General features: G+C 46.4%; 2 protein-coding genes across 2 annotated transcripts in view; one reads left to right on the top strand and one right to left on the bottom strand.

The window, feature by feature from the left end:
• The window catches only part of TANC1 (tetratricopeptide repeat, ankyrin repeat and coiled-coil containing 1), a 176,040-nt gene that overhangs the window by 105,679 nt on the left and 43,127 nt on the right, over positions 1-27,234 (bottom strand). The window contains exon 3 of the mRNA XM_015565775.1: positions 23,896-24,096. Within this exon, the coding sequence (XP_015421261.1) occupies positions 23,896-24,096 (201 nt within the window). The remainder of the gene's footprint in view (positions 1-23,895; positions 24,097-27,234) is intronic.
• On the top strand, positions 25,323-26,012 carry LOC107183528 (60S ribosomal protein L36a-like). The gene is made up of 2 exons (XM_015565774.1): positions 25,323-25,327; positions 25,655-26,012. The coding sequence occupies exons 1-2, from the start codon at positions 25,323-25,325 to the stop codon at positions 26,010-26,012; spliced, it is 363 nt and encodes a 120-aa protein (XP_015421260.1).

The raw sequence follows: 27,234 nt of genomic DNA, 5'->3' as shown, positions 1-27,234 counted from the left end.
CTAGAAATACCACAGAAGCGCTCTGGCCCTTGTTGACCCAGGTATGGAGAAGTAGCAGGCCCGCAGAAAGGCACCCTAGAGTTGATAAGTAAATGGCGCCAGGCCCAGCTACTGATTCCAGAGAACTGCTAGGCCCCAGATGCAGAACGGCAGGATGCAGGAATTCCGTGTGTGGCAGGCAGAACTCCAAAGGTGTCACTCCAAAGTGCCCGTCTCCTGGTTACTGAATCAAACACACCACTCTGGGGACTGCTGTGAGGGGCTCTGCAGATGGATAAGATGCAAGTTTCTAATCAGCTGACCTTAAACTACAGAGAGTGCCCTGCATTACTGGGTGGCCCAAAGTAATCACAGGAACCCTCAAAAGCAGAAAGAGCAAGAGTGAAGGTCAGTCTTCATCTCATGAGCACACGTGACACACACGGGGGGGGGGGCTTCCAGAAACTTCCAAAAACCCACTTACAAGTGCCTTGTGTAAGGAGAGGAAGGTAGCAAGTCAGTGTGGTCTGAGTTATTACTCCCTACTGTGACCTCATCCACACCCAAGGAGCATGAGATGAGGCAGAGGGGGGCAGGCGGTCCTGGACGAGCGACTCAGCCCTTGTGGACCTGACAGATTGCTGGCCTGGAAGACGGAGCAAGAAGGCCACAGAACAGGCATGAAGCCAGCTTACAGAAGTCAAGAACAATCCCCAGCCCAGAGCCAGTAAGGAAATGGGGACCTTATCCGACAGCCGCCTGGCACTGAATTCTGCCAACCTGAAGGAGCCTCCGTAAAGGAAAACAGCCCTGTTGCAATCCTCAGCTCAGCCCGGGAAACCCAGAGCCAAGACCCAACCAGGCTATGCCATGCTGTGCCTGGCTTCTCACCTCGGAACTGTGAGATGTTTGTGTTGAGCTGATACATTCATAGCAATGTCTTAGGGCAACAATAGGAAACTAGTACATTGTCTATGAAATACTATCATACTTGCTACAGGTGAACACTGAATGCAAGGTGCTCTCAGAGCACCGACCCCTGCAAGGGACAGAGCTGGGACGCTACTAGACATACAGAACTAGTTACATGGCTGTGCCATGCCAACCTGGTAATAAATCTACGTATGGGCAGAATTCAGTCCGAGTCTTGTTTCATTCAGACCTGAGTGAGTTTATAGGAGAGAAATCTCTAGCCCTCACCTCCTCTAACTCTGGTAGTAATTATAATTTACCATAAAGAATTTAATACCTGAAGTTGGTTTCGTTACGCGGGTATGAATCATTAACCAAACCGTGACATAAATGAATAACCACAAACCTTGGTTTAAAATGTCTCTGGAAGATCGAAGTCCTCTTGGACATGGAAATTTCAGTCTCTCAGGAGCTAGGGCAGGGGTCTCCTGCTTTTCACACTAGCAGAAAGGAGCCCTAAGCTGCATGATCAAGTTAACTGACTCCAAAAAGAGGGAGGCGGGGTCCTGGAGCACTTTCTGTCCCTGGGGGTTCAGATTGGTTGTGCTCAGAGCGGGGTTTCAAGGCCAGCAGCAACAGCAGCAGCTGAGCTCTCGTGAGAAGTGAAGTTCTCAGCCTGAGGCCGGGGCACTGAGGGATTCCGGTGCACACTCGGCTCGGCCTGCCTGGTGTTAGCGGTACCACACCCAGCCCGTTCTCTGCAGCAGCTTACACGCAAGTATGAAGATCAGACAGGAAGAGTCACCAGTGACCATGACTGGGGAAGGGCAGCGGCAGTGGAGGGGAGAGGCAGGACCTGTGCTGGGCTGAGGATGAGGTGGGGGTCACCTGCTCCCAGGGGGCATGCGCAGGGGTGGGGAGAGAGTGTTACCCCTTCCCATTCCCAGGAAGAAGGACAGCGTGGGGAAGAGAAGCCTGCCTCTTGTTGGCTCCGTCACAGTGCTCACCACAGTGCTGGGGACTCAGCAGCCACACAGATAGTTATTAATTTTGGCAAGAAAAGGTTCCCTTCTGCTTTTTTAATGCATTTAACTTACTTGCTGTGAATGAATAACATCTAAGGGATTTCCTGGTTTGGGAATATTTTTCAAGTATTCATGCAGCACAGTGGCTACCACGGAATCCTGTTCTAACCTCATTCCTTCTTTCTGTCAAGGGCAGGAGACTCGGGGGGAAGGAAAGGGAAGGAATGAGAGAGAAAGGCATGGGTCCCAGAGGTTCCCACCTGTTGGCCGGTGCTCCATGAGTCCTCCCTAACCATCCTGGAGAGGGCAGGGGAGGAGCAGTACTGTGTCTCACTCGTCAGCTCTCCCTCCGTTCTCCACAGTGGCCAAGACTTCTCCATCCTCCTCAAACAAACTCCGGCTACACACACACATGCACACCCCCCGCTCGCCCCACACAGGAACTCTCAGCTCCCATATCACAGAGATAATGGCCACCAGGAGGAAACACCTGAAATGCTCCTCCGCTCCCTCTGCGCGCTCAGTTGCAACGATACTCATCCTGTCCCTCCGTGAAAGCTAGCGCTGCACCTGTGCTCAGGTGTCAAAAGTTTCTATGGAGAAATAGCTATAAAAATTATTGCTCTGAGTAGGAGGATTTGCCCATTTAATCAAAAGATTAGCCATGGGTGTTGGTTACAACCTGGTTGCACTGAGACCATTCAGAGGGTCCAGTTAGACAACGAGCTACCACTATACACCTAGCGCAGTGGTCAGCAATTGCGGCTCGCAAGCCATGTGCAACTCTTTGGCCCCTTGAGTGTGGCTCTTCCTAAGCCTTAGGAGCACCCTAATTAAGTTACTAACAATGTACCTACCTATATAGCTTAAGTTTAAAAAATTTGGCTCTCAAAAGAAATTTCAATCATTGTACTGTTGATATTTGGCTCTGTTGACTAATGAGTTTGCCGACCACTGACTTAGCGGAATGGCTGAAATGGAGGAAAAATATTTTTGATGATTAGAAACTGCTGGTGAGGATGTAGATCAACAGGAACTCCCCTACATTGCTGGCGGGAAGCAAAATCGTACAACCACTTTGGAAAACAACTGGCATTTTCACATAAAGTTAACCACCCCATGACCAAGCAATTCCACAACTGGGGATTGACCCAAGAGAAATGAAATTGTATATATTTACCCAAAAGACCTGTAGGCACATATTTATAGCAATTCTATTCATAATCACCAAAAACTCGAAGCTACTCAAATGTCCTTCAACTGGTGAATGGATATTCCAAAGCAAAGAGGTACTGATACCTACTACAACATGGTGAACTTCAAATGTATTATTCGTAGTGAAAGAAGCCACACTCAAAAGGCTGTACACTGTATGATGCCCTGTGTCTGACATTCTGGAAAAGGCGAACTAACTACAGGCAGGGACAGCAGGGCACTGCTCTCCAGGGGGCAGGGGTTGAGTGCACAGGGGCAGGATGAGGAACTACTCTGTACTGCACTGAGGTGGTGGTTACACAACTCTGCATCTGTCAAAGCTCACAGCTCTGTTAATCAAAAAGAATTTAGTGAAAAAATTTTAATTAAAAAGAAGGGGGGTCTAATGTAGGGGGTCCATCTGTGCAGGGGAGCACCGCTCCCGCTGTATGAAGCCTCCGTCCTGGGCAAAGGTCTCTGACCCACGAGAGGCAGAATGGCTAGAGGCCAGCCCAGCATCGGCCATCCCCTCCATCTTGGTAATTTTTAACTGGTCACTGTTTTTGAAAATACCCAACATTTCGAAAGAGACCAAAAAAAAAATGACAGGGTGTCTCTTCAGTGGGTGCTGCTGGGTGGTGTGTGTGACACGGACTCTCCAGGCTGGTCTCCTTGCATAGGTGTGTAGACCTGCCTATCAATTAGATTGTTTCACAGCTCTGCAAACTGCAAAAAGCTGATAGCAATGCAAACGATTCCTGTCCACAGCCATGCAAATGAACTCTGTCTGACAGAGAATACAAATCTCTGCACTCCAAATTCTCATTTAAACCAGTCTTAACCTCTCCCTCATTCCCTCCTTAATTAATGAGCTAAATAAAATGGTTGACATATGACCTTCTTCTATTTGCATGTCATATTTTTGCCTTTTTGAGAAATTATGCTTTAGCAGCTCAGTGCATTACGTGAATAAAAGACTGCATTTCCCAGCCTCCTTGACAGCTAGGTAAATGCGGCCACCGAGAGGACAGTGGGCGTTAGGGGGCATTCCAAGGAAGGCTGCGTGAGGGGAGCCGGCCCAGCTGGGAGAGGACCCTTTCCACCGTTCTCTTTCCTCCTCTGGCAGGAAACGGTGGCCTACTAGTTGGTGCTCTAACAATCATCCTGGACCACAAGGTGACCTTGTGGTAGGAGGGTGTGGTAGTTTATAATGGCTCCCCAGGATATGTGCTGGACCAAAACCCTAGAACCTATAACTGTTACTTTACTTAGAAAGTGATCTATGTGCATGTAATTGAGGATCTTGAGATAAAAGCTGCACCCTAGATTACTGGCCGGGTGGGCCTGGAATGCCATCACTAGGAACTTTCTAACCAAAAGGCAGAGGGAGATGAGACATCACACAGCCAGAGGGCCGTGTGAAGACAGAAGGAATGGAGGGAGGCAGCCACAAGCCAAGGGTCTCCTGGAACCCCCAAGAGCTAGAAGAGGCAGGGAAGAGGTTCTCCCCAGAGCCTCCTGAGGGAGCACAGATCTGCTCACACCTTGACTTCCAACTCTGGCCTCCAGGAAGGGGAGAGAACAAACCTCTGCTTTTCTCAGCCACCCCCTTTGTGCAGGTTTGTTATGGCGGTCCCAGGAGACCAAGACAGAGGTGAGCAGCAAGACAGAAGCCTGGCTCCCTGATGACACCTTGAAGTCCACCTACCCCGGACTGTTAACAAAAGAGAGAAATAAATGTTTATCTTGTTTAAGCTGTTATGTCGTATTTGACTGTCTTTTACTTGAAGCCAAGCCATCCAGTATGGTAACATACTGGGGTCATGAATTACTGGCCCTGACCTCACCTCGCCGGAGCTGATCTAGAATACTGGTGGTCTGGCAACCTCAGCAAGACTGAAAGTTAAATGACGAGTCAAACCCAAAATATTGGCTAATGGTGTTATATTTAGGAATAAGTTTGCATCACTGGGCATCATCAGGGAATACATCCAGGAGAGAATTTTTAGTGTTTTAAAAATGTAACACAGAGTATCGGACTGCTTAGCTTTGATTCCTATTTGAAATATGTAATTTTTAGCTTCACATGAAATTCATTTTAAATGTTTAATTTTAATTAAATTATAAACATAAGATTTCCAAATTGAATTTAAAGGCTTATGGAAAGCCATGGTTTAAATTTTTACTTATAATACATTGAGCAGTAATTTGAAAATCTTAGCTGTACACGAACTGCTGCTGCTCTCAGACGTCAAATGCTCATTTTAACAACAGTGGCTCCACTGTGTGCAGTCAGTCTCTCGCTTCCAAACTACTCAGGAGCTCAAGACCCTCTCATCCGAGAGAGAGAGAGAGAGAGAGAGAGAGAGAGAATAGGAAGGGGGGGGGGAAGCTCAAGTCCATCACTGTCTACAGCCTGTCCCCCTTCTCACCACCCCCCACAGCTCTGGTCCCTCAGCTGAACTCTAGAGCCTTCACATCCTCGGGCTGACGGCCAGCGCTGTATGCCTGCCAGCATCCCCAGCAGACTCTGCTGCTCCCGTGCCTGTCCAGAGGAGGCGCTCTGCCCAGTCACCATCCTGAGGTCAGGAGCAGCGGCACCCGCTGAGCGTGGTCAGAAGGCCGGTGTGTCAGGCCACACGCAGTGACCTCTACCCGCCCCAGAGACCCCACGACAGGCTCCGCAGAGATGGGGAGTTGGGGCACCACAGGGATTAGGCTTGTGAGTCTGAGGCCAATGCCCTTCTCTGAGCCCTTTGGTGAGGAGGTCACACTGGAAAGCACGTGATTTCCATGATCTGAAAAACATCGGGAACCTACGAGAGCAGCAGCAAAGTGGTATTTGGGGGCTCAGCCATGATCTCTTTCAAGTACGAACAGGACAGCCTGCCCTGGCAGATGGCAGGGGTGACCATGACATCACTGACAAGGGGCCAGGTGAGGAGCCACAGGCAGAGCCATCTCCCACCGCGGAACCATAGTGAGCGACCCCGACCGCCACAACCCTCTCAGCAGCACAGCTTCCCCTCCTCAATGTCCTGGGTGCAGGGCACAGCAGAGAGACGGCTTTCCACAGGACTGAGGGGCAGTCCCGCGTCTTTTAGAGTTATTTTCCTCTGCCCAAGAAACGACAATTTCACCTCACCTCCCTCTCAACAGCTGATCAAAAGTAGACATTAAGTTTAGAACTCCTGGCAACACTGATGGATTACAACAAAAAGAGTACCTGCTTTATTTTAAACCAACTCTAACAGGCTGTCACACGAATCTCCACTATAGTCACCTTGGTCAACCACAGGCCACATTAAAAGATCCCAGCAACTCACCCAACTCTGGGATCTGAGGACTCCTCCTGTGGATATAAACATTCCTCAAGGCAGAGAGTGACTAATCTCCTAACTGCCCCCGCTCCCTGCCACACACACATTCCCACACATCACAGTGAGCTTTAGCGGGCTCCCTGGCTGCTTTCCACGGAAGCTTAAACATCATAGGCCTGAGTGCAAAAACATCTTCAAACATTTGGGCAAAGAAGAATGAAACTATTAAAGTAAGCCCGCAACCTGCCTACAACCAAAGAAAAATAGCTCCAGAAGGTCAGGATTTCAACCTGTTGCCCTCTTACACTTCAGCTATTAAACAATTTTGAATAATCAGGGGGAAAAAGCTTTCCTACGACACATATTAAAAGTTAACAGTTAATATGCCCAAAGAAATAATAAATTGGGAATTTTAACTTTAAAGTGTTTACTTTTTATGTGAACCAGGCATGTATACACGCAAAGTCAGAGTAGCTTCTCTCTTCTTTAAGACTTTGCAATGTTGTTTGTTTGTTTTTTCTTAAAAGTACTTTTTTACTAGACAGCACGCAGGTCAGCCAAGTCATGGAATTCCACAAAAACTGTCCCTAGAACACACTGACCCTCCAGCCGTGACCACACGGTGGCGCTGCTTCAATGCTAATTCCAGACTAAATCCCTAAGTGTGTTTCTTTACCATCAAGACAACAATGCTTGCGCCCATCAGCATTGTGAAGTCCAGAAATGCTTTTCCTTTAAGGTTTCAGGTAACACACATATGGTTAACAGTCCACATGGCAGAATTAAACTGCTGAGGCAGCCACTCCGCCCCCATTTTAGGCTTGACCTAACAGAATTCCAACATATTTGGCCCCTGCAAAGGCTGATCAGCCTCACTTGCAGCCAAGAAGGCAACATTGGGGGGTGGGGGGGAGGGGGGGTGCCACAAAACGACCTCAGGGCTCATTGCCTCACGGTACAACACTGCCATTTCATCTACCTATGAATCTATACTGATACATAAGTAAGTAAATGGGGAAGAAGAGAGAAACCTCCCGTGCAGAGAAACTCTAAATAATGTGTGCAGATAGCCCACTCTCAGGGAGGGCAGCATCACCCCCACCCCTCAGGGTGGGCCACGCACAGTGACTTCCCTCCCAAGAGCACAGCATGGAGAGGGACATCAGGAAGAAGAGTAGCTTTATCCTGGGAAGCCTGCGGACCGCCACCTCGGCCAGGTACTCCAGGTGACTGTAAGCTGGGATGGGGCACATGGCCAGTGTGCACCATCAGCACGGCGTGATGAGAAGGGCACTTTTCGCTGGGGTCCTCCTCCCCCAAAGCCCACGGCTCCAGTCTAATCATGAGGAAAACGGATGAACCCCAGCAGAGTGGGCATCCACAAAACACCTGAACCGTATGCTATGCCTCAAAACGGCCAAGGTCATCAAAACCAAGGGAAGTCTGAGGAACTGTCTCAGGCCAGAGGAACCCCAGGGGACACGACAAGTCAATGTAATGAATAAGATTAGGTATAAACTAAAGAAATACCAGGGAAGTATGGGCTTTAGCTAATAATGTTCATTGGCTGTAACAATGTGTCATACTAATGTACTAGGTAATAACAGGGGGAAACTAGGTATGTGGTTGCTGGGAACTCAACTGTCTCTGGAGCTTCCCTATAAAATTAAAACTTCTAAAACAAAAAGTTCATTTTAAAAAGTTCACTCAAGGTGCAAATGATAATTAAGAGACGCCTTCACGTATAGAAGATCCCCTCTATCTTCTGCATGAGGAATGCAGGCTCACAGTGCCTTGACACTCATCACAGAGGAGGGAGGCTGTGACAGGCTGAACTGTGTTCCCCCAAACTCAGATGTTGACGCCCTAACTCCCAGTATCTCAGAATGTGATTGTATTTGGAGAAGCCTTTAAAAGAAGTTGCATAAGTTAAAATGAGGCCACTGGGATGGACCCTAATTCGATCTGAGTGGTATCCTTAAAAGAGGAAATTTTTTCCCTTTATTTTATTATTTTTTCCATCACTACTTACCCCCTGTACCCTCTGCCACTTCTCCCACTCCCCGGCTCCTCCCAACAATCACCACACTGTTATCCGGGTCTATGAGTTCTTTCTCTTTTTTCTTTCTTAAAGAGGAAATTTGGACACCCAGACACCAGGGATGAAAGACCATGTGAGGACACAGCGAGAAGATTGTCTTCTGCAAGCAAGGAGACAGGCCGTAGGAGAAACTAAATCTGCCGACACCTTGTCACGCCTTCGAGCCTCCTAACTGTGGACAATAAATGTCTATTGTTGCACCCTGGTCTGTGGTACTTGGCCATGGCAGCCCGAGCTGACAAATACAGGGTGAAGCAAAAAACACAGCGTCACTGGAGTCACAGAACAATGGCAGGGAAGCAGACCTTGCTGGCCTCTGTCCCGCCTGTGGCTTCGGGAGGGATGTGACCCTAAGGCTGCTGTTCTGGGTGACAGTGGAGGGAGTGGAAATGACCCGGGGGCTTTGGGTCAGGCAGACTGAAGGTCCAATCCCATCCAGGCACTAACTGGCTGTGTAACCTTCAGGCAAGTCCTCGACACTCTTGGGTTTCTCCATCGACCGTAAGTGCGGCTGGTACCTACACCTCAGGGTTAAAAACGTTTACCTAAAGAGTCTAGGGCATGGTAAGCACTGAGTAAATACTAATTTCCACTCCCCATCTCCTTTCCTGTAAGTCAGGCTGGCCAAGGAAGGACTAGAGGCCAAACCTGTCCCACTGTAGGTTTTATAAATAAAGGGGAAGCAGACGGCAGCCATGAGTGATCGCTCATGCACAGTCTGCTGCTGGTCTGCACTCCAGTGGCAGAGCTGAGTAGTTAAAACACAGAACTGTGGCCTTCGAAGCCTAAACTATTTAAACCTGGTCAGTGACAGGAATGTTTGATTCTACTCCAAGGTCATCAATTACCCTATTTTCAAAAGCTAACAAACGCTTTCCATTCCTTATCGTACTTGACCTTCCCAGCATTTGGCACAGATGTCCTGTCTTGAAATCCTTCCTCCTCCCTTGAGAACCCCTTGAGGGCAGTGCGTGTGAAACAACCAAGATTCAAAATATTCAAGGTCAAACTTGCTGCCCCTACCTGACCAACCGTTTCTGTATTCCACAGTGTGGTCAACACACCAGCATCTACACCTGCAGGGACAGGAGTCCCGGAACTGGGGTTGCATTACACCTGTCAGAGCCTTACAGTCCGCACCTAAAACACGAGAATAATGACCACCATGGAGACACCTGGTAACAACTACACAGGGGGAAATGTAAAGCCACTAGCCTAGTGATGGCAAACCTATGACACGTGTGTCAGAGGTGACACGTGAACTCATTTTTTTGGTTTATTTTTCTTTGTTAAATGGCATTTAAATATATAAAATAAATATCAAAAATATAAGTCTTTGTTTTACTATGGTTGCAAATATCAAAAAATTTCTATATGTGACACGGAACCAGAGTTAAGTTAGGGTTTTCAAAATGCTGACACGCCGAGCTCAAAAGGTTCGCCATCACTGCACTAGCACAACAATTTTTAGAATCTGGACCCATCTAGAAAACCAAGCTTCTAGCAAGCTTCCCTACTGGGTGCAAAGAATGAGGTAAGGTGTGAAAGAGGCGGATCCCTCAGCTCTCTGGTCCGCTGGGCGGTCTAGGGCAGTGTCCCAGGGATAGCCCACTTCTGCTAACTGCTGGGCCAGTATTTCCTGTGTGACGTTACAGGGCAAGGGCTAGCAGGCCCCAGCCCTGGGCCATTCTGCACTTTTCTTCCTTCCCTAATTTTCATATCCAACAGGTCACTACAGCCTATAGATTCTTTTTTCCTAAAACTGTCTCAAATTGACCTCCACCTCCCTCCATTCTCCTTGGTCACTACAGGGGTTTAAACCACTTTACTTCATTCAAATCATTGCAAAGAGTCCCAACCAGTCTCCTCAACTCCAAGTGGGCCTGTGTGAAGTGAATACTGGTAGTTTCTGTCTGAACATTCAAATCTATTTATTTCATCCCTCTACCTAAAATATGGTCAAACACCACCACTGCCAAAATAGCAACAATCAGACTTGAAGGGTTTCTGCACCGTGGTGGCCTCCCTGCCTCACATCAGAGAAACAGATTGAAGACTGAAGTCGGGAGCATGAAGGAAATCTTACCCTTTGCGACAGCATAGAGGGACCTGGAGAGCATTACACTAAGTGAAACAAGCCAGTTAGAGAAAGACAAGTATCATATGATCTCACTCATATGTGGAATCTGATGAACAAAATACACAAATAAAATAGAAACAGACTCATAGATACAGAGTACACATTGACAGCTGTCTGAGGGGAGGGGTTGGGTAAAAAAGGTGAAGGGATTAAGAAAACAACAACTCAAAGACACAGGCAACAGTATGGTGATTACCAGACGGGAAGGGGGGTAGGTGGATGTGGGGGTGCGGGTAAAGGGGGGATAAATGGTGATGGAAGGAGACTTGACTGGGGGTGGTGAACTCTCTCACAATACAATATACAGATGATGCATTATAGAATTGTACAGCTGAAAAGTATATAACTACCAATGTCACCCCAATAAATTCAATAAAAATAAAAGAGGATGAAGTGTGAGAGAGGCTGGCAAGGGGGGAGAGGGCAAACCACCTAACCTTACCAGGGGGGCGGTAGCAGCATTTCTCGAGTGTTTTAGGGGCCAGGCCCTTTACAAACATTCCCTCTAGCTCTCAGAGACCTCAATGGTAAAGCATTCTTCTCATCTCCAGGTGAGGAAAGCAAGAATCAGAGAGGTTGCCAAGTAACTTCCAAGGACACAGGGCTACTGAGAACAAGGACTGGGTGTTTGAAACCAGGTCTGTGCTAATCTTTTGGGGCCAGAAACTTCCCAAGACACTGCATAGCTTGGGTAGACTTTCTCTATTTAGAAGGTAGAGAGGGAAGAGGATTCAAGTTTATCTAATAGAGATAAGGTCTGCTTAAACATCACAATTTCTAAAAATAAAAAAGATCACACTCTGAGAATCTGTGAGATATATATATATATGTGTGTGTGTGTGTGTGTATATATATATGTGTGTGTGTGTATATATATGTGTGTGTGTGTACACACACACACACACAAACTTTAATGCATATATATGAGTGCATGTATACCTTCTTTACCCAAGGATACATTTTTCATTGATTCTAGAGAGAGAGGAAGGGGGAGAGGGAGAGAGAACCCCAGAAGGCTGCCTCTCACCTGTGCCCCAACCAGGAATTAACAGAGTATGTGCTCTGACCAGGAATCAAACCATCAACCCTTAGTTGCATGGGACAACGTTTCAACCAACTGAGCCACACTGGCCAGGGCTCATTCAAATTTTAGAGTACACACATTTCTTCTAATAAGAACTATGTAACTGAAAGAAATGTAAATTGTTTTGTAAAAGTGAAATACTTTAACTAAAGGCTATCTCTATTGAATTTTTGCCAAAGAACTTGAAGTCCACAATCATTTTTTTGATTGACACAACAGCCCATGATGCTCAGTCCAGTATCTCTACTTTCCATGGCAAACATTTCCCAGTCAAATATTAACACTAGACTCCAGGATGTGTTCAACTGGCACATAGTCTCTTGTGATTCCTGAAGACCCTCAACATCCAGAGGCCTCGTGAAACATCCGAATGCCCGAGACTGAGGGTCAGTCATGTGCCTGCATTCTCGAATGACACTTCTGTGCGGTGTGGCATGGAGTGATGACCTTACAGGCATTCAACTGCATCTGCTCCACAAGGCGGGGCCGGTTCTGGAGGATGAGAGATGCACCTGTTGCTCCCTCTGCTAGTCTTGGCCCTCACTGGTCCCTCACATAATGGGCTTCTGGTGTCTGAGGTACGTATTTCCGGTACAATGCAGACCTAAGCACAAGCCATCTCCTTCGTCTGGGGCTTGTCCAAATAACAGGCAGTCTAGTCTGTGTTCAAGGCAGAAGAAAAGCAGCTGTGCCATCTGAAGACAGTGTGTCTGCACATGGCACTTATAGGCCATGTAAGGGATGTTCAAGGGAACCCCGACCCACAGGTCTCTGCCTGACCTGCTGGCTTCCTCACTTCCCTGCATAAGGAACAACCCTGTAACGGCCCTCACGCACAGTTTCAGGCAATAACTGCTCGACTCCCACGGGAGTGCTGCTCACCCTGCCTGGTGAGCAAATCTGGACCATTTTGGAGCACGTCCTCACTCCACCCGCTTCAGGAGTCACTGTCTCTCATTTCCACAGAGCTCACGGGAGCATCACACATTACTGAGGCGGGGCCCCACCGGCATCCCGCCTTTCTGCTTTCCGCCTCATTTCTTATTTCTGCTGAGCACTACTGCTTTCTTAAATTCCTGCACTTATGACACCAGTTCTAAGAGCTGGCTTCCCTCACAGGGCAATTTTACAGACGTAACATGTTCATCGCAAATCCTGTGCAAACCAAAGGAAGATGAGTAACGCGCGTAGTCGGTGGCAGAGCAGGAGCGAGAACCCAGACGGGAGGCAGTCGGGCGTTACTGCTGCTCGCACGTCCCATTCACAGGGAAGAAAGCCGGCGCACACCCGGAGCCACGTGCTGGCCAGAAAACACACAGATCTGAGGATGAGCTCCCGCCGGAGGGCATCTGGCTGAGGATATGGAGCTGAGAGGATGGCGACTGGGAATCCATGCTGGACCACCGAGGCAGATGAAGGGAGCTGAAGCTGGGCTCTGAGGCAGATGGTCCCCCTGAAACAGCAGCCCCACAAGGGAACCGGTGGTCAGCTCTGGGCTTCACAGGCCACATTCCTTTTCAATCTCACCTCCCCTGTGAGAGCAGCACTGTTGTCATTACCCCCGGCTCCCAGATGAGGGACCACTCAGAACACGGACACCACCGAACACGGGTGAGCATGAGAAGCAACGGGGATTCTCACCCGTGGCTGGTGGGCACGCAAAATGGCACAGCCACTTCGGGGGACAGTTTGGCAGTTTCCTTACACACAATCCAGTCGCCGTGCTCCTTGGGGTGTACGAGGGTTTATGTCCACACAAAACGTTGCACCAGGTGTTGACAGCAGCTTTGTTCAAAACTTGGAAGCAACCAAGATGTCCCTTAGGTAAGTCAATGAATAAAAACACTGTACTACATTCAGACAACTGAATATCATCCAGTGCTACAAAGAATGAGCTAACAAGCCATGAAATGACATGGAGGAACTTTTAATGCCTATTACTAAGTGAAAGAAACCAATGATGCAACATTCTGGAAAAGGCAAAACTGTGGAAACAGCAAAAAGATCAGCGGTTGCCGGGGGTTCAAGGTGGGGTGGAGAGAGAAAGAGATAAACAGGGCAGTGACAATATTCAGTGTGACGCCTAATGATGGATACATGTCATTACACCTTTGTCCAAATTCACAGGATGTCCAATCTACACAGTGAACCCTAAGATAAGTTATGGCGCTCTAGGTGATAATGATGTTATCAGGGTAGGTGCACTGATTTAACAAATGCACCTTTCTGGTGGGGTATGTTGATAATGGTGGAGGCTGTGCCTGTGTGGGGGCTGAGGGCCTATGAGAATCTCTGTACCTTTCACTCCATTTCGCTGTGAACCCAAAACTGCTCTAAAAACTAAAATCTGCCCTAGCCAGTTTGGCTCAGTGGATAGAGCATTGGCCTGAGGACTGAAGAGTCCTGGGTTCAATTCTGGTCAAGGGCACGTACCTTGGTTGTAGGCTCTCCCCAGCCCAGGCCCTGGCCAGAGCGCATACAGGAGGCAACCAATCGATGTGTTTATCTCACATTGATATTTCTCTCTGTCTTTCCCTCTCTCTTCCACTCTCTAAAAATTAATGGAAAAATATCCTTGGGTGAGGACTAAAAAATAATAATAATAAATAAAATCTTTTTAAAAAACATATTTTATTGATTTTTTACAGAGGAAGGGAGAGGGATAGAGAGTTAGAAACATCGATGAGAGAGAAACATCAATCAGCTGCCTCCTGTACACTCCCTCCTGGGTATGTGCCCACAACCAAGGTACATGCCCTTGACCGGAATCGAACCCGGGACCCTTGAGTCCGCAGGCCAATGCTCTATCCACTGAGCCAAACCAGTTAGGGCAAAATCTTTTTTTTTTTTTTTTTAAGTGAACTCATCATCGGCCAATTAGGACCCATTACCAATAAAAGAGGACTTCGTTGGTAATGGAAGTAACAAGAAAGCTACATCTCCTTGGAAGAGTCTCCTCAGTTGTATTTCTCAGAACCTTTGTGCAGAGAAAGGGTTCCGTGCAGAGCACAGTTAGCTATTACTCTATGTAAGCCCTCCGAGCGAGACAGAGCTCACAGGTTACAAGGCTCTAGGCCCCACTACTGAGACTTTCCCGCTGGTCCCATGTTCCCTTGGGTGAGGCACCTTATTCTCCCGGCCTCTCTCCTACACCTTCACCCCACGCTCACTTTACTTCCCCACTTGGGCTCTGCACACCCTGCCCCTCGCCCGGAGCACAGCCAGCCACCGTGTCCACACAGACTTGTTCCACAACCAACGGGAGGCTTCAAGCTGCAACATCGGTCTTGCCTTCTGTCTCTTCCTACTCGACACTAACGTTCTTTCCTGTGCGACGGAGATGCCATGGCTTCCCTGGGCTTCTGCTTCTCTGTGAGTCAGATACGACCAGAAAGAAGATTCCCCCACCACTTGCCCCTGCCCCCATCAATTTTCTTGAGATAAAAAGGCTCGTTTCTAAGCATGGGGTTGGGCTGGTTCCAGCCGCCATCGGAGCCATCTGACACCACCACAGGGGCAGCTGACGCTGCTGTACAGTGTGAGGATAAAACCTGCAGTCGTCATTCACCTGGGGGGCGGGGGGCATGCAGCAAACATGCCAAAGCCTGAGAACCCGGGAGAGTGGCAGGAGCACAGAGAAGGAGGGCAGAGAAGGCTGCCGGCAAACCCCGTTTAACACATACTCCTCTTGCTCTGCCAGCGTGGCTCAGTGGTTGAGCATCGACCTATGAACCAAGAGGTCACGGTTCAATTCCCGGTCAAGGGCACATGCCCAGGCTGCAGGCTCAGTCCCCAGTGTGGGGCCTGCAGGAGGCAACCGATTGATGATTCTCTCATCATTCATCTCTCTATCTCTCCCTCCCTCTCCCTCTTTGAAATCAATAAAAATATATTTAAAACATACTCCCCTTTGCTCACTGCCTGATGAGAGCAAGGCCCTGAGAGAGAGCTAGGACCTTAATTAAAGTGTCAGTTCCCTCTAGATGAGGGAAGGTGTGCTCCTAGCTTTATAAATGTAACGGAGCAATATGTTTACATTGCCGTGTCCATTAGTATTTCAACCAACCATACGCCGTTGACGAATACCCACTACTGAAATCTCATTCACTTAACAGGTGCATACCTGTGCCCCTCACAAGGGTGACTGAAGGAGGGGCTCAGACCCTGTGTTCCAGGCTCCAAGAGGAACAAACAAAGACTAGGAGCTCCCAGCGCACCAGGGCATACGGAGTTGGCGTACCATGCTGTGGAAGGTGTACAGTAAGAAGTGATTTCTCACATAGGGAAAAGGAGAGACACAAAGGAAGGCTGGATGAAGCAGAGATGCAAGCCACGCCAACTCTGACAGGGAAAGTTCTGGCCTAGGGCACAGGGAAGAGAATTCGCAAAGGGGTACGTGGAACAAGGCTGCTTCAGGGCACAGCAATGCCTGGATCCATCTAAGACCACTCAATGGGGAAAGAATGACCTTTTCCATAAATGCTGCGGGGACAACGGGATATCCACATGTAAAAGAGTGAAGTTGGCTCTGACCTCACACCGTACACAAAAGTGTGGACTCACCAAAGGGATGGCAGGCCTACATGTAAGCGTTACAACCAGAAAGCCTCTTAGGAGAAAATGAAGGGGCAAGTCTCTGTGACTGTGGATTAGGCAATGGTGTCTTAGATATATGACATCAAAGGACAGCAACAAAAAATAAACTAGACTACATCAAAATAAAAAATTCTGTGACTGAAACATAGTATCAAAAGTATGAAAAAGAACCTGGCTGGTATGTCTAAGTTGGTTGAGGGTCATCCCATGTACCAGGAGGTCGCCGGTTCAATTCCAGGTCAGGGTTGCAGGCTCGATCCCCAACAGAGCTGCCATATGATGGCACAATCCCACTGCCAGGTACTACCCGAGGATACATCCACACAAAAACAATACATACATGCATACATGTTGACAGCAGCATGGTTCATTATACAAAAGAGGAAACAACCCATATGTCATAAACTGAAGAATGGATTTTTAAAGTGTGGTATGCACACAGACGAAAATATCTGGCAATGAAATAGAATGAAGTAGTGACACATGCTACAACATGGATGAACCTAGAAGACATGGTTACCTGCAAAAAGCCAAGTCACAAGAGACTACATATAATATGATTCTATTTATATGAAATGCCCAGAATAGGCCACATGTAGAAGCAGGAAGCAGATTAGTGGTTGCTTAACGCAGGGGGATAGGGGTTTGAGATGGGAGGTGGGTTGGAAGGGATGTGGAGTGAGTGCTAATGAGAATTTTTTAAAGAGATAAAAATATTCTATAATTAGATTGTAATGATGGTTTCATAACCCTGTAAAAATGCTAAAAGAAAACACAACTCACTGAACTGTAAACTTTAAATGAATGAGTTATATGTTATGTAAAATATCTCAATAAAGCTGTTTTTTAAAAAATGCAATGGGATAAATCACAGTGAAAAAAATTTAATTTGAGAAAATAAACTTCTGTGAGTCATAAAACACTGTAAACCTAATTAAGTGGAAAATGTTGAACTGGGAAAAAATTTTTAATAACCTACATGACTGATAGCCTTAAAACAAACAACAAAGCTGTGATAATTCAGTAAGACACAGATATTACCCCAGTAGAACAGAGGCCAACTATTACAAACATTCCCCAAAGAAAAAAGCACACATAACCAATCTATAATAATAAAAGTGTAATATGCTAATTAGACCGGACATCCTTCCGGATGACCTTCTGGACAAAGCTGGGGCTGCTAGGGAAGCTTGGGTTCCGTGTGCCAGAAGAAAGCTGGTGCCGGCAGCTGGGGGAAGGAAGGCCTACTCTTGCACGAATTTTGTGTATCAGGCCTCTGGTAAGTATATAAAAACTCATTCTGGACATTAATAAGTTTTTACCCAGTAATCCCACTTTTATGGTCTATTCCAGTGATTTTCAGCTGGTGTGCCATAAGAATTTTTAAAACTTGCAATACCTGACGATTTAATCAGGGGCACTGACCTCTTTTTACTTAGTCTGTCAAATTTAAAAAATGACAACAGCCAACACAACAATAGCCATCTGGTGTGAATGAATCAAAATGATACTTATTTTTTTGTCAGATAGGCAAAAAATATATTTTCTGGTGTGCTGCAGAATTGTAGTAATTAGTTTATGTGTGCCATGAGATGAAAAAGGTTGAAAATCGTTGGTCTGTTTAATGAAAGATGCCTTTAAATTAATATTCAAGAATGTTCTTCTGCTGTTCTTTATTTAGTGGAAAACTGGGAACCTCTTACTTGTCCAGTGGTTGGGGGAATGGGCAAATACGTCACGACAGAAAGAGGGCAGGAAAGACATTCAACCAAGCGTCAGAAGTAGTTGTTTTCTGGGGTATGAAGGGAACCAAGATTTACTGTATCTTTATTCTGTATATTTTTGTAATGTACTTTCCTACTCCAATATCACTTCTAAAACTTAGAAAATAAAGGTAACAAACACCTATTATTTACCTGAAAAGAAATGATGAGATAATCACATTCTTCATCAGTGGTAGATGTGTGAATCGCCTGGGAAGCTTTTAAGAAACCCCCATGCTTCCTCAACCTTCTGTCCCTTTAAATACAGTTCCTTATGTTGTGACCCAACCATAAAATTATTTTTGTTGCTACGTCATAACTGTAATGTTGCTACTGTTATGAACTGTAATGTAAATATCTGATATGAAGGATGGTCTTAGGCGACCCCTGTGAAAGGGTCGTTCGACCGCCAAAGATGTCGCGACCCACAGGTTGAGAACCGCTGCTCTAACGAGTCTCCAGGAGAAAAACAGAACGTTGTCCTGTTGACCACAGCAGGCAAAACTGTCCTTGCTGCAGGTCAGATCCCTGACCACTCAGAGGTGAAGGCAGAGCCCAGAACTAGCTGCTGGACTGCGCGTTCTCTGTATTATGCTCCACCGCCCCGAGAAGGAGCCTCACAGACACACGTGTGCACAACTGTAAGCCTATGACCTCCCCATGTACATGCAGCCAGAACACAAGGCCACGTCATGAACAGCCCACAGGCCAACAATGGACAGACAGAACAGTGCAGACAGCATAGGAGAATGTGCTGGAGACAGAGGGGGGGACCTGGGCTTAGGCCAAGATCCGCCAATACTTGTACACTGGGGCAAGTTTTGTACAGATGAGCCGTCTTTGGTTCCGTATCTGCAAATAGGCCTGCTGGATGTGCGACATAGGCCTTGCCAACGCTAACTTGTCTATGATCCTCCGGGATCCTCACCACAAAGCACAGATCTGGGGTGGCGGCTAAAAGTGGAAGCCAGCTGAGTGTTGTTCTGACCTTGAACTTGACCTGACTCCACTGTGATAATTCCCTTGACAGTATTGTAGAAAGAAAGAAAATGGAAATTGTCGGAGAGGTGTAGACAAAAGAAGTTCAAACCAGGAAGGTTCCAGAATGACTTCCTCAGTCTCCTCTTCCTAATTCTTGGGAGTTCTCAACTCAGCCGGACAAAGCACCTACCAGCACCATCCACTTAACACTGTTCCCGGAAGAGGTTCGCTCCAAAAGAAGCGTCTCCGAGAATGCCAGAGGGCATGCGAAATCAATGCGGCTTTTCTGGAAAGTGGCTGGACAGTATGTATCCAGAATCTTTAATACGCAGTCCACTTAGTTCAATAATTCCACTGCTGGGAACCGCCACTGTTGAGATACCAACTGTGTATTAAAAATTACTGAGATGACTGGACAAAAACATTCACATCGGGAGTTCTGGAGACTGGCTGCACAACTCTGTGAATGTACTGAACACTACTGACCCGTACATTAAAATTGGTTAAAAATCAGGAATGGGAAATGGAAACAATGGACATTAAATATCAAGTTCTTCAAGCAAATTGCAAACTACTCACGATATGCTATTAAATGAAAAAAGGCAGAGCACATGTGGTCTCAGGTTTAGGTGGAGTCGATTAAAAAATAAAAAAAACTAGAAAAATCAAAACGCTAAGAGTAGTTCTGCCTCTATGCTGGGATCTCCAGTTTTCTACAAGAAACCCTCTAGCGCAGCGGTTCTCAACCTTCCTAATGCCACAACCCTTTAATACAGTTCCTCATGTTGCAGTGACCTCCAACCATAAAATTATTTTCGTTGCTACTTCATAACTGTAATTTTGCTACTGTTATGGATCGTAATGTAAATATCTGATATGCAGGATGTATTTTCATTGCTACAAATTGAACATAATTAAAGCATAGTGATTAATCACAAACACAATATGTAGTTATATATGTGTTTTCTGATAGTCTTAGGCGACCCCTGTGAAAGGGTCATTTGACCCCCAAAGGGGTCGCAACCCACAGGTTGAGAACCACTGCTCTAGCGGGTGAGGGAGGGCGGGGCCTGGTAGACGAACTCACGGTCCAAGAATCAAAGGGCAGAATGACTTCCATTTTACAGCCTGTCCGCTTTGAGGTTTTCCCCTTTAAAGAAACAGACAGCCAGAGGGGTTTTCAAAACTGACACATCAGCTCTGTCAACAGAGACAGACCTGGAACTGGAAGCAGCAAAGGTGCAAACAGCCGGCAGGACCCAGTCCCCCCAGACAGGCAATGACGAGCGAGAAAAGCAGCATCACCCACTTGTCACCATCTGCTGTCCCCACCACCACGTTTTAAAAGGCTGCTTCTCCTTCCTGCAGTACCTTTGGATTGTTTCCTAATGGGCCTGAAGTGACCTGGGAAATGTAATCCAAATAGAAAGTAACTAATGATGTTACTAATAAACAAACCACAGGAAATGGGCTTTGCTCTTCTCTGGAAGACAAAAGGATACATTACAAACATTAATGAATTCTTAATCCAGAAAGGCTTGCACTAGCCACAGAATTACTTTAATGGACCCTGGTCCTTGTTTTCATGACCAGAAAATGTATTTTTCCATTTAGAAAAAAAAACACACGAATTTGAAATACTCAGAAAACTGCATCTTTCAACTAGCAGTAAATATATATATATATATACACATACATACACAAATGGAGCAAGATAGGAAGACAGGAAATAAAAATAATGATTGGGAATCTAAGTGGAATGTAAGAAGCTCAGTCACGTAAAATGCAGCGTCACAGTATTACAAGGTTAATGAAACTGTGTCTGGCCCAGAGTTCCCATGGCCCAGGAGCTAACCACCAACTGTACCCGTATACAAACTTTCATTAATACGGGCCGGCCACGTGAGTGCCTATTACAGGGGTTTATGGAATTTGACCTTTGCCAGAATAAATAGTTTGGTCCTTGACAGTTTCTTGATTAGCATCAATTAGTGAAGAGTTTCTATCCAAACAAGTAAAACAGGTTTGGTGGTATGTGTGTGTGTGTGTTAAGCACCTTCTTAAAAGAGAAAGAAAGGGGTTTTGTCTTAAAAATAAGAACAACAGTCATCAGGTAGTTTCAGAGCGGGATCTGAAAGATGACAGGATCCCGCTCAGGCGGAGGGTTCCACACCTGGGGCGCTGCACACACAGCACACCGTGCCTGCTGTAGGGTTAGCAACCACGGACTACCTTTTTAAATAGATGGCCGTTTTTACATCCAGTGCACGTGCACGACCATATGCCTGCTATTTTTACAGGCAGGTAGACCATCAGGGCTCTGGATGGTTTTCCAACAATATGGCTTAGACAGAAATCTGTGTGTAAGACGCTGTGGGGAACATGCTGTTTCTTTGTCTGATGGAGCCTGAGTCACTGCCATTGTTAAGCAAGCTTCTCTGCCCTTACCTTTCCTTTTCGGATTAAAATGATGAAGGAAATAAAGCTGAGGTACTGCCGGGAGACACAGATCTGGGCACGACACACGCACGGCTCCGCTGAAGAAGAACCTGCTGAGTGTGTTTAGTTAGCATTTGGGCCCACTTTTTCTATTATGGAGAATATTTCCTTCACTCCATGAAAAGGCTGAATGCTGCAGAACTACTTCCTTCTATTCATAAGGCCTTGCAAAGATTTTAGCAGAAGTAAATGTTGCCCCTATGGAGAAAAACAAACGCTTGAATATTTTCTCAAAACCAAAAGACATGTCATGTAGTCAGGACACTGGACCCAGGCCTTGTCAGGGACTTCCCTGCAGGGGAGCCTGTAGCCTCGCAGACCCTGCTGGAGGGCCACACTTCCCAGGCTCACCATGCTATTCGCTTAACGTCCCACTGAAGTGCCACTAAATAACCAAATAAATAAATTGTAACTGTGTGAGGTGATGGATGCACTCACTAACCTCACTGTAATCATTTTCCAATACATACAGATATAAAGTTGTATGGATAGGTGTCAGTTGTATCTCAATAAAGCTGGAAAAAACAAATGTAGTTAAAAAGAAGTTTTAAGCCTGGCCAGTGTGCTTCAGTGATTGAGTGTCGCCCATGAACCAGGAGTGTCGATTCCCAGTCAGGGCACACACCAGGGCTGCAGGTTTAATCTCCAGTCGGGGGTGTGCAGGAGGCAGCTGATCTATCCCTCTCCCTTCCTCTCTCTAAAATCAATAAAAATATATTTTAAAAGCAGGTTTAAGTCCTACTAAAACAGAGCGAATCTGTTATTAATAATGAAATTATATCTGAAATGCAGTATTCCCTGTCTCTCAAGTGTGTGCTTGTCCCAAGACTCAAGCAACAAATCATCTACAGTAGCAAAGACCACGGGGAAACTGTCCTAACAATCCACTCTCTGCACTCGCCATTACCCTCCACCAAGGTCCCTCAAGAGTCCAGATGGGCTCGAATTCTATTATCTATTTTATATAGATGAGGGATGCTTAGAGAAGACACCTGCCCGGTCCCTAACCATCAGATGTGGGAAGTGCATAAACACACGACTTCAAGGGCAAAGGACAAGTGATGTGGCTGATAAGAGGAAAAGTAAAACACTGTGCAGAGTTTATAGAAAGGCAGTATGGAAATTGTAATTTAAAAGAAGAAATCTGCCAGAGATACAGCAGTTGGGGGAGGACAAAGAGAAGGAAGAAAAGACATTCCAGGAATTTCCCCAAATACTGATAAACAGGTCAAATTCCTTGGCACAGGAAATCGCTTCATACCAAAAAGGTCTCCAAGTTCCAGCGAATGACTGGGTTGTAAACAATGTTGTCCAAAATAAGAAAGTTCTAGAATCATCAACTGTTTTGGACACTCACCAACTCATAGTGCCATTTCTAACAGTCAAAGCCTTAAAAGCTGCCTTCTTAATTTTACCTCCCCACAAACTGCAAATAGCCATTAAATAATTCTGAAATAATGCATAGGATATCAAGAAACACAAATATTGAGGAAACCAGAAGAACAAACACAATTTTTACAGTCCGGGGCACATTTTAGACTATCTCCAAACACGTGACGTGTAGATGAGAGCATTCTGCGCTGGCCCCATAATCGGGAAGGCCCAACCGTCTCACCCTCAGCAAACAAGTACTCAGTGAGCCTGAAAGAAGATCAACGGACTTTTATGACCCCAGGTATCAGCATTTTGGAAAGGCTTTCCTCACATCTGATTCATAACCTCTCCAAGCTAAGTAACGTTGGGTTTGTATTGGCAATGTTAACTATAAAAAGTTGGTAAGCGTGAGGAAAGCGAAAAAGACTTTAACCAAATAATCCATCCATCCGTCCCTGCCACTTTACAAGTCTGAATTTTCACAAACAATTAAATTTTATAGCTGTTCAAATGCCAGATGATGTAATCAAAGAAAATACATCGGTGTATGACACTCGGTAGTAATAGCTGTTATCAGATTACACTTGCCCAAATCCAAAACCTTTAAATGCACCAGTGTGTTTAAAGTGTTCCCTAATTCATGAGCAAGAAAGCAACAAAATCGATGGTTAATGTTAATATTGATAACAAGATCTGGAATCTTTATAAAAGTATAGCCTGGGTAATCAATATATTTTATATACAAGTTGAACTAAGAAAATGAATCTATTCATAATTCTTAAGATTTCCTTTTTTTTCAGAAGTCATTGTACAAAGAAAAAACCTGCTCCCAGATTTCTTATAGGCACTAGTTTTGCTTAATTTCAATGCATGTATTGCATATATAACCAAGATCTTGATCTGGGTGCTGTTCTGTTGCTTGCTTACCTGGGGATTTTTTGTTTGATCTTGATTGCACTGAGTGAGACTGTCGTGGCAGCAGAGGTGATGAAGGCAGTGACATGGAGACACCCTTGGCCAAGCTCACCCTATAGGTGTCCTCAGCCATAGGAAGGCTGCTCACAGAAAAGTCGCCACCAACGCCAGAGGGCAGGCCTGGAGGGGAGGTCTCTGGACCAAAGTCACCTCCTGGAGTGGAGAAAGCAAACCTTAGGTTAGACCAGCCATCACAGGTGGAAGCAAATTTAATTCCTAGGAACTACATTCTTAGAATGTAATTCCCATAGAGCATATGTGTGTGCACTGAATTTTTTTTAACAACTTTTTTCCCCTCTCTACCACTCTTAAGGACTTTTAACACGGTGAGAGAAACTTCAGGTTTCACCCCTCAAGCATCAATAAACTGCCCCATACCCTTTTCTGCACCATACCAACTGGTCTGGTTTCATTCATAACAATGGGTTCAGAAAGCCACTGATCTCAGATTAGATCAAGGTCAAGTATGAATGACCCACAAGAAGATTTAATTTCAGCCTAAAGAAAGGGATCAATAGAATAGATTCAAACAATAAAATCCATTCCACAATTCTCTGGCCTCCTACCAGTTCTCTAAAAAACAAAAAAGAAATCCAAGAGAGTCTGGAATACTTCAACATTCCTCCCCAGTTCTCTCATCTGACCCACGTCACACGCCCCATGGCATAGGGTGGACTCTCCTATAACTCAACCAGCCCAAACCCTTCGTCCCGAGACCAGAACCATGGCTCACTTATTAAAGCAGGTTCTCCTTGGCATTCAGTTCCTAAATGAACTTAAGGACAAACAAGCTTCCTGTTATGACATTAAACATTCTAGAGTAAGCAGATGCAAAGAAAAAATACTGAGGATGCAATTACAGTGAAGGGACTACACATGTAACTCAGAAGAGAATATACAGGCCGGGACCAGTCCGCCCCCCTGCCCCCCAACCCAGGCCTCAAGCACTCAGACACAGATGCTTCTCCTACTGTCCCTCTTGCCCCATCAACTCCTCCCTGTCCCCCGCTGAGAAGCAACTGAGGAAGTGCAGGCAGAAGAGGAGGTAAGTCATTATCCTGATGATTAAAAACATCTTCAATCTTTAAATAATATACGGAGAACTGGAAAGCTTTAGACAGTTTTCCACAAACTGGACTGACAAATGCTATCCAAGTGGCTCTCGTGACCAGTCCCTGCCAGCACGTGGGTGTCATCTCAGGAATGCAAACAGGTGCTGTGCCTGCAAGAATGGTGCCTGGTCACCTGATTCCTGGATGTTTAGCAAGAAACTCCGGAGACAGAGAACTTGGAAAGCACTGAGGCCACAGCCCACAACCCCAGGGGGTTTACACACAAAGATGTGAGATGGGGCCCTGAAGAGGTGGCCCTGGGTCTCCATGTGGTGGGAAGAGAACCACCCTGCCCCATGGCTGCCCTTATGCCCCTATAGCCCCGTCCTGAGCAGTCAATGGCTGGGGGGTGCCTGACAGGTGCAGGCATGGTGACAGGCACGGTCTTTCCCACTCACACACGAGTATTTCTGACCTATAAAAACAACAACAGCCCAGTAGCTCAGCAGTTGAGTTCCATTCCCGGTCAGGGCATATGCCTGGGTTGTGGGCTTGATCCCCAGAGTGGGGCGTGCAGGAGGCAGCCCATCAATGATTCTCTCATCAATGTTTCTCTCTCTCTCCCAAATCAGTAAAAATATATGTATTTATAAAAACAGCCCAGAGCTTCCTTCCCTGCTGATAACTCTCGCGGACACGGTGAACGTTCCTAAAACCCGCCAAACTTTCTGTAAGAAGTGTAGCAAGCATCAGCCCCACAAAGTAACACAGTACAAGGAGGGCAAGGATTCTCTGTGTGCACAGGGAAAGCGGCGTTATGACAGGAAGCAGAGTGGCTATGGTGGGCAGACGAAGCCGATCTTCCGAAAAAAGGCTAAAACTACAAAGAAGATTGTGCTGAGGCTTGAATGCGTTGAGCCTAACTGCAGATCTAAGAGAATGCTGGCTATGAAGAGATGCAAGCATTTTGAATTGGGAGGAGATAAGAAGAGAAAGGGTCAAGTGATCCAGTTCTAAGCTTCATCAGTTCCTCATGTTGTGACCCAACCATAAAATTATTTTCGTTGCTACTTCATAACTGTAATGTTGCTACTGTTATGAATCATAATGTAAATATCTGATATGCAGGATGGTCTTAGGTGACCCCTGTGAAAGGGTCGTTTGACTGCCAAAGGGGTCGCGACCCAAGGTTGAGAACCGCTGCTCTAAGGGGCTACAAGAGAAATTGGGGATTCGAGGCTAAAAGAGAATTGGAGTTTCCTAATTAGAAAAACTGCCCCAGAACCTTGTTTATATCAAGCAGTACAAATATTTTCATTAACTGCAAGTCTGGTGGGGAGTTTCCAAGGCATGCTGCAGCCACCAGGCCCTTCAGCCTTCGCACAGCTGCGCTCAGAGATGACGTTTGGGAAGGACGGGTTTTCATTTCAAGTTTAGTTTGAAATCACACTGTAAGATCAGTCCCAAATATGTTGTTCGGTTGGTCTGTTTTGCAGACACAATGAGAGATCCCTAGCTTCCAGCTTCCTTTTATAAGAAAGGGAGAGACATTTTATGTATGAACAGGTGGCACAAAGCACGCGGGGTGATACAGTGGCTGAGAAGCTAAAGACAGAAGCTGTCGAGCCTGGTGCTTTAACTGCGCGAGGGCAAAGGGGTTCAGGTCAAAGTCAGCCTGGCAAGCGCATCACAAGGAGGCGGCCGACGCCAGGCAGATGGCGAGGCTCTCAGGGGCATCCGTGAGAACTATCCGATATCGGTCTGCGCAATAGAAGCCAGCATTTCTCCGCTGATTTAACATTCCTCAGCAGATGCTTATTAAAGCCGTTTAGGAGGAATTAAAAACATGTCATGGCAACGACCAGCAGGGCTGGCACATTTCTTTGAGCCTGAATCCATGTTTTTGTTGTAGCTGTGATCTGTGTCATTCCCTCCTCAATAAAGTGATGGGAAGCACCCTCCATGTCGCTGCTGCAGAAAGGCCCCGCCAGGGGGGATGGTGCATCCTCTCCCGCGTATGAAAACCACGATGTCCACCACAGAGGATGTGCCAGGCCGCCTCCCGTTCTGCGGCAGGTGTTTCCCGTGGAACATTTACACCCTCGGCCTGAGACGCTGGTAATCCCAGAGAGCACTGGTCCAGTCATTGTTTCACAGGCAGGAAGCTGGAGCATGGGGGTTAACCATGACGAGAAGGTTAGGGCTTCCCCCCCAGTCTCCCCAACCAGCACTCAGGCTG

The sequence above is a fragment of the Myotis davidii genome, unplaced genomic scaffold (assembly GCF_000327345.1).
Source record: "Myotis davidii unplaced genomic scaffold, ASM32734v1 scaffold59, whole genome shotgun sequence".
In the NCBI taxonomy this organism is placed as follows: Eukaryota; Metazoa; Chordata; class Mammalia; order Chiroptera; family Vespertilionidae; genus Myotis; species Myotis davidii.
The sequence above is the reverse complement of the archived record's forward strand: the minus strand, read 5'-3'. Positions and strand labels throughout refer to the sequence as shown.